This window comes from Rutilus rutilus (genome assembly GCF_951802725.1).
Source record: "Rutilus rutilus genome assembly, chromosome: 2".
Classification (NCBI taxonomy): Eukaryota; Metazoa; Chordata; class Actinopteri; order Cypriniformes; family Leuciscidae; genus Rutilus; species Rutilus rutilus.
The window spans coordinates 54,626,673-54,640,361 of NC_140210.1; the positions used below are offsets into that span (position 1 = coordinate 54,626,673).

General features: G+C 42.7%; 1 protein-coding gene and 1 pseudogene across 2 annotated transcripts in view; one reads left to right on the top strand and one right to left on the bottom strand.

Annotated features, from left to right (window-relative positions):
- LOC311286297 (adhesion G protein-coupled receptor E3-like) overlaps positions 1 to 10,410 on the top strand; it is a 33,163-nt gene extending 22,753 nt beyond the window's left edge. Inside the window, exons 13-14 of the mRNA XM_084402432.1 lie at positions 165 to 315; positions 10,097 to 10,410. Coding sequence (XP_084258558.1) covers positions 165 to 315; positions 10,097 to 10,231 — 286 coding nt within the window. The 3' untranslated portion in view covers positions 10,232 to 10,410. The remainder of the gene's footprint in view (positions 1 to 164; positions 316 to 10,096) is intronic.
- Positions 1 to 12,191, bottom strand: part of LOC311279748 (dnaJ homolog subfamily B member 1-like) — an 86,477-nt pseudogene extending 74,286 nt beyond the window's left edge. The window contains exon 1 of the transcript in view: positions 11,734 to 12,191. The product of the transcript in view is annotated as a dnaJ homolog subfamily B member 1-like (transcript). The remainder of the gene's footprint in view (positions 1 to 11,733) is intronic.
- Between the last annotated feature and the right edge of the window lie 1,498 nt (positions 12,192 to 13,689).

The window sequence follows — 13,689 nt, forward strand, 5'->3', positions numbered from 1 at the left end:
TTTTCTTCATAAACCTCTTTCTTAATAAACAAGTTTCAAGTGTGGTTGATTACAATACAGAAGTGTTCTACAGACAAAAAGTCATACTTATAACAGGACAATTGCAGATTTTCCACAACAATATAATCAATAAATAAATATTAACTCTCCATCTTTCTCTGCAGGAATATGATATTTAAAACACTGGCTCAGTTTGTGGTTCTTGGTTGCTCCTGGATTCTGGGTTTCTGGAAGGAGCTGGAGATCCCCTTCCTGATCTTGAACTCCCAGCAGGGAACCTTCATGTTCCTGGTCTATTGTGTCCTCAATGATCAGGTCAGACATCAGTACAGACAGTCTACCAGAAAATCATCTCTCATCTACTTTATATTAAAGGGTTAGTTCCAAAAAATGAAAATTAGCCCATGATTTACTCAACCTCAAGTCATCCTAGGTGTATATGACATTATTCTTTCAGACGAATACAATCAGGGATATATTTAAAAATGTCCTGGCTCTTCCAAGCTTTATAATGGCAGTGAATGGCCATTTCTCTTGATAATCCATCCATGATAAAAGTGCTCCACACTGCTCTGGGGGGTTAACTGTATGTACACACCGCCGCCGAGTTCTGCAGCAAAGAAGCTCTGGCCACCCTGTCAAGGACGCTTGTCAAAAAGTACGGGGAAGCTTGTTGACGCTTTGGCCGCTCTGACGTAGCAGAAATCTATGTTCTATCATGGGAGAAGAGAATAGTGATGGCCGGTTCGTGAACGAATCGTTCTTTTGAACCGGTTCTTTTTAGTGGTCGAACCAGTACACTAAATCGGACTGAATCGTTCGAAACAGTTCGCGTCTTGCGTCAGCGCTGATCCACAAGTTAAGTTACTCACTTTCGGACATGAGTCCTGACAGTCCCTTCGACTCAAAATAAACCAATATCCCGGAGTAGGCATATATGTTACTCCAGTAAATCCAACAGTTCACTGAACTGAGATATGTTGTGCTGAGAGAAGTGATGAGCACGAGCAGATACTGAGCATGCGCGCACTACCGAACGTACAGGTACAGCGGTTCTCGGATCACCAGTACAGAACTGTGAACTGTTTCTTTCGGACACGTTCGATACGGAGAACCGATGAGCTGATGAGCTGAGCATGCGTGCAATTTTTTCAGAGGGACGAAATGCATGTTTCTTAAGTATTTTATTGAACATCAATAAGTGTAACAAAATAAAACATGTTAGAAACATGTTTATCACATAGGCTACTGCCTTTTCACTGTATTATTTTAAAGATTGGAAACAATGAATGGATTATAAAACTAAACATTTATTATTATACTAAAACATTATTTTCAGGAACAGATCATTTAATTTCTAAGTAAGGTGATATACGTTTTTGACGTAGCCTAAACTCTTTCCAAGGTTTTAAAGGGTGCAAATGTTTATAATGTGTTAATCAAAACATAACGTATTAAACATACTGGAGACATGCATCGAGTTTTTAGTTTTGTCGACTGATTTAGCCTAGTAAGGTTTCAGTAGTTTTCAGCTCACACACAGGCATGCTACGGTTCTCGAGTCAAGAACTGGTTGTTGCAGCAGTTCTCGGATCACCAGCACAGAACCGAGAACTGTTTCTTTCGGACATGTTCGATACGGAGAACCGATGAGCTGGAGAGACTGCGCATGCGTGATCGCACCGTCTCTGAACCGAACTTTCTTTTGGCCAACTGATGCTGTGTTTATATACTGTCTATGTGCTGTGCTGTTACATGAGCACGGGTGAACCAATGACTTGAATGAGGGGCCGAATTCGGCGAAATGTAAGTTTATTTAATTGCAAATAAAATAAAAATGATGAAGACCAGTTTATTCACTTTAAGACATGTAAAACATCCGCGTTTGCGCATTGCCTTAGGCCTACTACAGGGTTCATTTTCAAAACGTAAATGTTAGAAACCTATCCAAGATGATTATGACGATGAGTACTGAAGTTATGATTACAAATGCCTTTATTTGAATGTATATTTATACGCCGGGATGATAGAATTGACGTCATTACGTGATGACGTAAAAGAACTGGTGAACCGGTTTTTTGAACCGGTTCATTGAAACGAACTGTCCGAAAGAACCGGTTCGCGGAAAAGAACCGGACTTCCCATCACTAGAAGGGAAGTGTCACACCATGAAATGTAAACAGAAAAAACAAGCAATACATTGACGCGTTCGTGTTGTTTGAAGACGGTGAAGGTGAGTGCGCGTGTCCTGCCGGGGCTCTCTCTCCCTCTGCTCGTTTTTATATATGCCCTGTCAAGCGCGCCCTGTTAAACTGACAGGACTTAAAACACAGGCAAACTTTCACTCTATGATGGTTAAACTGTGCAATTAATCCGCGAATCACATGTGTCAAGGGCCGGGGAGCAGCTGGCCCGTACAGTTAATGAATCACAGATCAACTATGATAGCCTAATAAAGGCCTTCTGAAGTGAAGCGTTGTGTTTGTGTGAGAAAAATATATACTGTAGACTAAAACGACTAGCTTCCGGCAGACGGCCGTACGCAAGGCGACCTGTACCAAAAGCATAACCAGTGACGCATGTATGACGTAGATGTTGGAGTTGCGTAAGCTTTGACGCCTCTCGCGGTTCAAACAAACAGGGCTGGGCAACAAACTAAAGCTCCTCTCACATTTTCTCTCAAAAAAACGAATTTGTGACTGGTGTTTTGTTTTGTGTCTCCGTGTTCATCATTACGTTGTGCGTCAGGTCAAGGGTCACTCTTTCACCGAAATGGCCATTCACTGCCATTATAAAGCTTGGAAGAGCCAGGACATTTTTTACTATAACTCTGATTGTATTCATCTGAAAGAAGAATGTCATAGACACCTATGAATGTTATAGACAAATGAAAATTAGCCTCGCCCTTAAGTCATGAAAATTAGCAATTAGAAAATTAGAAAATTAGAAAATTAGAAAATTAGCCTCGCCCTTAAGTCATCCTATAGGATGACTTAAGGGCGAGGCTAATTTTCATTTTGGGGTGAACTAACCCTTTAACCCTTTAGAATCGGCTGTGTCGTCGCCGACACATACCAGCAAGCTGTATTCATTTGACAGTAACTCTTCAACCGTTTGCACTATCAAAACCATTCAAATTGTCCCTGACAGTAGACAACATACGCTTTTCGCTTTTTTCTTTTTTTTCAAATTATGTACTAAGTACAAACAGATGATTACTCCAGACAAACCCACATCCACCCCCTAATACTGCAATAGATATTGTGAGGTAAAGGTAGGTATACTTGTGAACAATAACTGACGGCAAATGACAGAATTAGACTAAATACAGATGGACGTAGATGGACAGGCAGGAGGACAGACATATACAGACGATAGACAGATAGACATTAACAGACAGGCAGAAAAGCAGAGACAGACGATAGACAGACAGACACTAATGTACAGACAAGCAAATCACTGGACGAAAACAGACCGATATGTGAATGGACGGACAAGTAGACAGACAAGCAGAGAAATACATACATACGGACAGACAAATACACAGATTCAGTATTACTGTGTTAGTAGAGAGATCTACTGAGAGGGCTGGCGGTTGTTAGTGTGTGTATGTGTGTGTGTGATTGGGAGTGTGTGCGAGGTGATATAAAGAGAGAGAGAGCAAAAAGAGAGAAGTAGGGAAGGATAGAGGGTGGGAGAGGGGGGTTGTAAATATCAGCATAATGACCAGGGGAAGAGAGGGGGAGGGTGCAGATGTTGAGTATCGGCGTCGTAAGGAGTGTAAATGGCACAGTTATTGCTGAGTTTGAAGAAAGGTTATGAAATGGTTCCAGATGTCTTTGAAGGCTGATGTTTTGTTCCTCTTTTGAGCTGAGAGCTCTTCTGTAAGGATGTGTTCTGAAATTAGGTTGATCCAATGATTTATATGACAAGAGTGTCTAGATTTCCAGTTTTGAAAGACCCAGTTTAGGGAGACAAGTACTGGATATTTCAATTTCTGTGGAATGAGGAAGGAAGTGGTGTCTCCTAGAAGACAAAGTGTGGGGGAGAGTGGGACTCTACAGTCCAAAATGGTAGAGAGTGTCTTTGTGACTGATGTCCATAGGGAATTGACAGGCTGACAGGACCAAGTGGCATGCAAATATGTGTCAGTGCTCCCCAACACTGAGGGCAGATGTCTGTGTCGGCTATTCCCATTTTGAATAGTTTGCTTTGGGTGAAGTGAGTCCTGTGAATGGTTTTATATTGTATGAGTTGTAGGTTGGTGTTGGAGGTCATAGAGAATATATTCTTGCAAATATTTGTCCAGAAATCTGGCGTTGGAAGGAGGGCCAGGTCATTTTCCCATTTTGCTTTTGGGAGTGTTATGGGGGAGTTTGCAGAGGCAATCACTTTGTAGAGTTTAGAAATAGTTTTTTGTGGATGGTCTGCAATTCTTAATAGCTGTCCAATGGTGTTTGTAGGTTCCATTGTCCATCCATCCATCCATCTTCCTCCGCTTATCCGTGGCCGGGTCGCGGGGGCAGCAGTCTAAGCAGAGATGCCCAGACTTCCCTCTCCCCGGACACTTCTTCCAGCTCTTCCGGGGGGACACCGAGGCGTTCCCAGGCCAGCCGGGAGACATAGTCTCTCCAGCGTGATCTAGGTCTTCCCCGGGGTCTCCTCCCAGTGGGACGCGCCCGGAACACCTTCCCGGGAAGGCGTCCAGGAGGCATCTGAAACAGATGCCAGAGCCACCTCAGCTGACCCCTCTCGATGTGGAGGAGCAGCGGCTCTACTCTGAGCTCCTCCTGAGTGACCGAGCTTCTCACCCTATCTCTAAGGGATCGCCCAGCCACCCTGCGGAGGAAGCTCATTTCGGCCGCCTGTATCCGGGATCTTGTCCTTTCGGTCATGACCCAAAGCTCATGACCATAGGTGAGAGTAGGAACTAGGGGTGGGAAAAAAAATCGATTCTTAGATGAATCGCGATTCGGGACGTGGACGATTCTGAATCGATTCACAAATGTCAAAAATCGATTTTCTAAAAAAAAACAAAAAAAAATCTAATAACGTAACATTGAAGGAACGCAAAAGGCGGAACTCTGAAGCGGACGTGCAGTGCGCGGACAGTCTGTGGCGTGCACATAACAGAGACGCGCACATAACAGACGCATGATGGCTGAGCGCCAAATCCGAACGGCACCATAGAATGTCTTCGTTAAAAGCTAACGTATGGAACATTGGCAATTTCATTGTGATCTATTTAGTATTTTTTTTTTTTTTTTTTTTGTATGAGAGCTAATTTCTGTATTGTTTAGTTTTCACATCAATATGCTGTGTAAACCGATCTGATCTGTATGCAATATGTGCAATGCCAGTCACAAAAAGTTACATTTTGACTGTAAGTTACTCTCTGCAGATGTTCATTCACTTTCTTTGCTATTTTTGATTGTGGTATACAGCAAACATTTCAAGTCATAACTCTTTATTATTTAGTTGTGTATAAGTCAAGAGCGACTTTGTATGTTATTAATTATTCAGAATATGCATAAGTCCACAAGCATTATACGTTATGATAGCTTCTGGTACATAATTCTATATTTTTGAACGAAAACTGTTTGTGAATTTGCTACAGCAAAATGGTTTTTTTTTTTTTTTTTTGTCTGAAGGATTATATTGCTCATTGGAAATGACAAGAGGATGTTGGTTAGAAGTCTATTATTAAATGCTAGAGATTCAGAATATGCTGAAGTTTGTATTAATTTACTACAAGTTTGCTGCTAGTACAGGCACACATTTATTTTTCTGTTGGTTCTCAGCAATGTTGGGACATATGCTGGCAAATGTAACCTTACAGTTGACTTCCCAAATCACTTCCATTTGTTTTATTAATACAATTAATATAGGAAGTATTGGAAGTAAGTTCGTTATGGGTCATCATAAATACTTTGCTTTAAAAGTACCAAGTAAAAATATTTTTTCAATGTTTTTGATAAAAGGCACTTCCCTGAGAATTGAACTTAATAAATGTGAAAAAGACACTTTAATGTCTCCGTTTGTCATTCTGTATTGCAAAGCAGATGAGAGTGATCAGAAACCTGATTAGAAATCATTATGAATAAAATCGAATTGTTTTGAATCGAAAATCTTTTTGAATCGAAAATCGATTTTGAATCGAATCGTGGCCTCAAGAATCGGAATCGAATCGAATCGTGAGATGGTAAAAGATTCCCACCCCTAGTAGGAACGTAGATTGACCGGTAAATCGAGAGCTTTGCCTTGCGGCTCAGCTCTTTCTTCACCACGACAGACCGGTACATCGACCGCATTACTGCAGAAGCTGCACCGATCCGTCTGTCAATCTCCCGTTCCATCCTTCCCTCACTCGTGAACAAAACCCCAAGATACTTAAACTCCTCCACGCAGGAACTCTCCACCAACCTGAAGTGAGCAAGCCACCCTTTTCCGACTGAGGACCATGGCCTCGGATTTGGAGGTGCTGATTCTCATCCCAGCCGCTTCACACTCGGCTGCAAACCGTCCCAGTGCATGCTGAAGGTCCTGATTTGATGAGGCCAACACGACAACATCATCCGCAAAGAGCAGAGATGAAATCGTGTTGTCACCAAACCTGACACCCTCCGGCCCCTGGCTGCGCCTAGAAATTCTGTCCATAAAAATTATGAACAGAACCGGCGACAAAGGGCAGCCCTGCCAGAGTCCAACATGCACCGGGAAGAAGTCTGACTTACTGCCGGCAATGCTAACCAAGCTCCTGCTTCGGTCATACAGGGACCGGACAGCCCTTAGCAAAGGACCCCGGACCCCATACTCCCGGAGCACCCTCCACAGGCCGCGGCGAGGGACACAGTCGAATGCCTTCTCCAAATCCACAAAGCACATGTGGACTGGTTGGGCAAACTCCCATGAACCCTCCAGCACCCTGTAGAGGGTATAGAGCTGGTCCAGTGTTTCACGGCCCGGACGAAAACCACACTGTTCCTCCTGAATCCGAGGTTCTACTATCGGCCGTATTCTCCTCTCCAGTACCCTGGCATAGACTTTCCCGGGGAGGCTGAGAAGTGTGATCCCCCTGTAGTTGGAACACACCCTCCGGTCCCCCTTCTTAAAAAGAGGGACCACCACCCCGGTCTGCCATTCCAGAGGCACTGTCCCCGACCGCCACGTGATGCTGCAGAGACGTGTCAACCAAGACAGCCCCACAACATCCAGAGACTTGAGGTACTCAGGGCGGATCTCATCCACCCCCGGTGCCTTGCCACCGAGGAGTTTCTTGACTACCTCTGTGACTTCAGCTTGGGTGATGGACGAGTCCACCTCCGAGCCCTCAGCCTCTGCTTCCTCAATGGAAGACGTGACGGCGGGATTGAGGAGATCCTCGAAGTATTCCTTCCACCGTCCAATGACATCCCCAGTTGAGGTCAACAGCTCCCCACCTCTACTGTAAACAGCATTGGTAGGACACTGCTTCCCTCTCCTGAGGCGCCGGACGGTTTGCCAGAATCTCTTCGAGGCCAGCCGATAGTCCTTCTCCATGGCCTCACTGAACTCCTCCCAGGCCCGAGTTTTTGCCTCCACAACCACCCGGGCTGCAGTTCGCTTGGCCTGCCGGTACCCGTCAGCTGCCTCAGGAGTCCCACAAGCCAACCAGGCCCGATAGGACTCCTTCTTCAGCTTGACGGCATCCCTTACTTCCGGTGTCCACCACTGGGTTCGGGGATTGCCGCCTCGACAGGCACCAGAGACCTTACGGCCACAGCTCCGAGTGGCCGCTTCGACAATGGAGGTGGAGAACATGGTCCACTCTGACTCAATATCTCCAGCCTCCCTCGGGATCTGGTCGAAGCTGGTCTGCCGAGTCTGTCCAGCTTCCTCCCCCGCCATCGGATCCAACTCACCACCAGGTGGTGATCAGTTGACAGCTCCGCCCCTCTCTTCACCCGAGTGTCCAAGACATACGGTCGCAGGTCAGATGAAACGACCACAAAGTCGATCATCAACCTACAGCCTAGGGTGTCCTGGTGCCATGTGCACTGATGGACACCCTTATGCTTGAACATGGTGTTCGTTATGGACAGACTGTAACTAGCACAGAAGTCCAATAACTGAACACCACTAGGGTTCAGATCAGGGGGGCCGTTCCTCCCAATCAGGCCCCTCCAGGTGTCACTGTCGTTGCCCACGTGGGCATTGAAGTCCCCCAGTAGAACGACGGAGTCCCCAGTTGGAGCACTGGTTCCAGAGCCCAAGCCGTGCGTAGAGGTGATCCCAACTATCTCTAGTCGGAACCTCTCAACCTCACGCACAATCTCAGGCTCCTTCCCCGCCAGCGAGGTGACGTTCCACATCCCTAGAGCTAGCTTCCGTGTCCAGGGATCAGGTTGTCGAGGTCCCTTCCTTCGACTGCCGCCCGATCCTCTCCGCACCGGCCCCTTACGGTCCCTCCTGCAGGTGGTGAGCCCACGGGAAGGCGGCCCCTTTTTCTCATAAAGGATTTTTGAACCGCACTTAGTGTGACCCGTCACCTAGGACCTGTTTGCCTTGGGAGACCCTACCAGGGGCATATAGCCCCGGACAACATAGCTCCCTAGGGTCATTCGGGTACGCAAACCCCTCCACCACGTTAAGGTGGCAGTTCAAGGAAGGGCTCAAAGGGTTCCATTTTGCTATTTGTATTCATTTTGGTTTTAATTATTGCTTTCAATTGTTGGTAATGAAGGAACTGATCCTTGTCAACCCCATATTTCTGAACAGTTGTGTGAAAAGATAAGAATTGGTTATTTTCAAACAAGTGGTGGAGGTGGGTGATACCTTTAGATTCCCATTTGGGGAAGTGAAGTTGTGTCTTGTGTAGTAGGAAGTCAGGATTGTGCCATATGGGGGTGAGTCTATAAGGTGTTAGGGTGGATTTAGTGATTCTATTAGTTTTCCACCAGGCTGTCAGAGTGGTGCTAATAGTGATGTATTTGTCAAGTCAATTTGTTTGACTGTTTGTGGTAGAAATGGTAAATCAGCAATTGAAATGGGAATTGTTAAATTTTGTTCTAATGCTAACCACGGGTGGAAATTTTGCTTCTGTGTCCATTTAAAGAGATATTGTATCTGATTTGCATGAAAGTAATGGTGGAAGTTTGGAGCTTCTAGACCACACCTTGCTGTTTAGAATTCTGTAGAGTGGCAAGTGCGATTATTGAAGGTTTGAACCAATGGTCAGTAGGGGTGGTCGGGATCATTGAAAAGAGGCAATTAATTTGAGGGAGGGTTTTCATTTTGACTGCTGCTATTCTACCAATTAGATATTATTATACCAATATACGGCTTATTACGGTAATGCCATGCTTTCCGTCTGCAAATGACAGCAGCGCGGGAAGGAAGGATTTGAACAGAGAGATACGACGCGTAGCAGGTTAGAGTGTTTTGGATTGCATAAAATAATAAAAGAAACAAACAAATACATGGCGAAAGAAGTGTTAGACAGCAGAAGAGGGGATTAGGATGATTTTTAATGAAACTTGGGAAGCGGATGGCCGTTACTCTTTCATGTATCTAAGTATGAAGTGCGTGTATGTGTATGTGTGCGTGCCTATGAATGCGTGCATTTGTATGTGTGCGTGTATGAAAAAATGTGTCCTAAATGAAAACTGTGCCACCCAATGTCACAAAAAAGACTTGTTTATATGTATTATAGTTCATCTTTCAACTTTAAATTGTTAGTTTCTTTCGTTCATGATTTTTTTTCTGTTTTTTTTTCTAAATAAAAATCAGTAAATTCATTCTTGTTTTTTTATTTTTGTCTATTTAAATTGTATTTACAAACTCACCACACACAATGGTCAATAACTGTAATTTGTTGAAAGCTAATCTTTTTCTGAAAAAGATGACACCTTGCACATTAAGATAGCACATTGTTTTAGAATTGTACAGTCAAAAAATCTAAATATGTGAAAAACACCTATTTTAGCTTCAGGTTCTAAAGGGTTAAGTTCATTTTTCATTTCTCATCTTCTAAAATGAAATTCTTGAAAAATAACCTAGAGTGTTTTTGTTTTTTTAACCAGAGTTTAAAACTATTTCTCTTCTCATTCTTGTCCAGGTCAGGCAGCAGTACAGGAAGTTCTTCAGATGTCCATCAAGAAACAGTGAAGACATAAGCATCCATATTCAGCAAAGGAAGTGTTATAAAAGTGATTCTGTCGTGACCGTCTCAGTTACAAATTTCACCAGTTAACCTGCTATATATTTACAGCGGTCAATACACTTATGTGAATCTATACATTTCTTTAAGTGCAACATTTCTTTGGTAGAGGAACTACCATGATTTTTAGAGGCTTGTATACTGGGTTACACTTTTAATATGCTAAAAAAATAATAAGATAAAGCAATTGTTTTTCTGTTTAAAGTGATTTATTAAAGCAGTGTGATATCTGTAACATATTTTCTATTAAACAATCTATTCAAAACTCAAAACATATTCATAACTCATAATCTCACAATCCAAAAAGATCCCACAGAAGTAATTATTGTTTTTAACAATTAAAAACAAGAACATAAATTACCTGTAATAAAACAGAAAAAGGTTCCATATGATTTTGCATAAGAAATGAACCACAATATCAGTAGTTTGAATAATTTATTTTAAATAAATCTAGTATTTGTTTCAAATTTGTCCTCTATCTGACTTTGAGCTTTTGAGTTTCTCACCATATAACTTCTGCATCAAGTGTTGTTTCACAAACTTGTGTTGTTTCAAGCATCACTTTGAGCCACCACTATATTGGAAATGACTTTTAGTGGCATCACTAAATAGTCACATTTGACCGTATTAGCAGAAAAAGTACAGGCTACTTTAACAGAAAGACTTCCCTGAGGTGTCCAAAGGATCAGGCTGCTGATAAAAAACTATATTATTGTAGCCCCGCAACATCACAACATGCTTTACTGTCCATCTTTGGAATAAGTAAATTTAGATGTGTTAGATGTGTGTAGTTGACAACAAAACGCTGGCCAAGAGTTCGCAGCTGGAGACTTTCTGCTGGACTTGACCCAAAGGAAACTAAAATGGGGGAAAACTAAAAATTTAGGAAGCGAAAAATGCACATGACAAACACATAAACCAGTCTAGTCCAGCAATGTTTTTGGTTCAGATAGTCTCTCATTGGCAGTACATTACAGAATAACAGTTCGACAATTTCAGCAGACCCTCATATTCATCCTTTAAATACTATGAAACCAAAAATTCCCAATGGCAATGTCAAGTCAAGTCAAGTCAAGTATATTTGTATAGCGCTTTTCACAATACAGATTGTATCAAAGCAGCTTCACAGTATTAAATTAAAATAATACAACAAGGTTTGTTTCTAGTGGAATTTATTGATTGATAAAATAAAATTCAATGTCTCCAGCATTGCAGTATACACGGCTCAAGAAGCCCGCAAAACATTTGCGATAGTGTCCTTGGCACTCTGGCTTAATCTTTCGGGAAACTTGACCTCATACTCGACAATCAAGTCCCCACCATGATCTGGGGATTTCGGAAGAGGAAGATGCCGTTTCATCCTGGGACGGACAATGTCTTGAGTTGTTAAGTTAACCGTGTGATTATCCAGTGTTGGAACGTTAACTGTGCAACCACAAAGTGCCTGAGAAAGTAGAGAAGAACAGGATTAGAAAAATACAGGCAGGGAAGAAAAGAGTTTGTAAGCAAACTCTGAAAATAGGAGCCCATCTTACCTCTTTGGGTGTAATTTTTGCAGAATAAATAATGTCCGATCCGTCTCTTCTGTACACTGGTCCGATCCGTCTCTTCTGTACACTGGATGAGGCTTATCCTTCACCACAATCACCACATCTGCAGGGATATTTGATGGCGTCTCATCCCCTTCCTTAGGGAAAGTAATCTTGGTTCCTTCTTTCCAGCCTCTCTTCACTTCCACTGTAAGGATCTTGTCCTCAGTGCACGTCGTTCTTCCGTCGGGATTCAGGCATTTGCAGGAGATCTTCATCTTCTTGGTGCAGCCAGTGAACACTTCTTCTAGACTGACCTTCAGGTCGTGGGTCACGGGAGGGTCCTGTTTTTTGGCCAGTGCCTTGCTGGGACGTCGCGTGTTAAAGGAGTGTGGGAAACCACCCATGCCAAACCTAGCAAATTGGTCATCAGTTTCCATTCCCTCGTCCATGCCACCGTTACGGCAAACATAGATCTCGTTTCACTTTAGCTTTCTTTGCTGCTGTAAATGTGTTTGACAAACACACTGTCACAGCGGCCAAAAAAGATAAAAGATATAATACGAGTTAAGAGCCCAACTAATGGAAACACTATTCACTGTTATGGTGACTTCAAATGAAACACATTAGAGTTAAACCCCTGTTAATTCTCAATAAAAACTTCTGTAGACTTCTGACAGAAATAAAGTCAGTCTGTTTAGTAATAAGTGAAGCTGGTAATGCTGTTTGTGGAGTTGTTTAATCCTCCTCTGCTGAGATCTTCACAGATTTAATGTCTTCTTTTCTCTTCAGTTGATTTCATCTTAGATTGTGTCTGAAGTCAGTTGTAGTTCTTGTGCTTCTGCTCGTCTCTTTTTTCTGTTCTCTTCTTTCTTTCAGTGATTCTTTTTGTTAACAGGCTGAGATGACTTCATATTTAATATACACAGAGTTTGTGGCTCAGATAAGGTCCAGTTCTGGTTTATTTCTTTGCTCTTGGCTGACATGTGGCATTGCTATGGCCTGCTTGTGGCCCAGATTTGGCAAACAGGAGTGGCCCACCCAAGTGCCGTAATTCCACGCTGCATGTGGGCCAGATCATCTTTCCACGTGTGCCAGATGTGGGCCGGATCTGGGCCGACACAATGTTGCTATGTGGGATACCTCTACAGACCTCGAATGTAGCACATATAAGCACTATTAAACTTAAACTTAATAACACTCTCAATGTCACGTTTGAAAACTTCTCATTAAAACCAAAAGCTTCTAAAACATTCCATAGGTAAGCATGCTCAACCCGATCAAACGCTTTCTCTTGGTCTAAAGACAACACACCACAATTGATATTAAATAATTTGGAAGCCTTTATAATATCTCTAATTAAAGGAGAACTCCGGTCAATTTTAACATTGAGATCATTTTTTTTTACATTTGGAGTGCTGTCAGTACAGAGAACAACGACAAAAATCGGTGTTGCCTACACTGTGTTATCCTCTTTTTTAAAATTTGCACCCTGTTGACTTCACTTGGGCAAGTTTTAAACCTGCTTTTAGCCTCTTAACATCCTTGATGTGCATTACAAGTGCACAGGTCATGTGAGTGATTCCTTCGGAGTGAACGTGGGTGAATCTGACTGCAGTAGATGTGAAAGAAATATATAAAAAATGATGTTTATTCAGCCAGCGCACATACCTGTATTTACATCCTGTTTTCTGTCGAACAGAGGTGGAAAGTCCAGTGGTCAGAAAGTAAAAGTCCTGCCATATGTTTATTCCACCCATGAACTCACACAGCAAAAACTCCAGTGTTAAATGAACTCTCCTGTGAGTTTATTTGGCTCCAGACTCAAGAGTGTTAAAGTTAATGAGATAATTAAGTGATTGATTGAGTGATGATTGACCATTATTGAAGACACCTGATGTTAACAAGCAGAATCAATGAAGGAGAAAATCTCTTTTTTAAGTTACCATTATGGTGATCAGT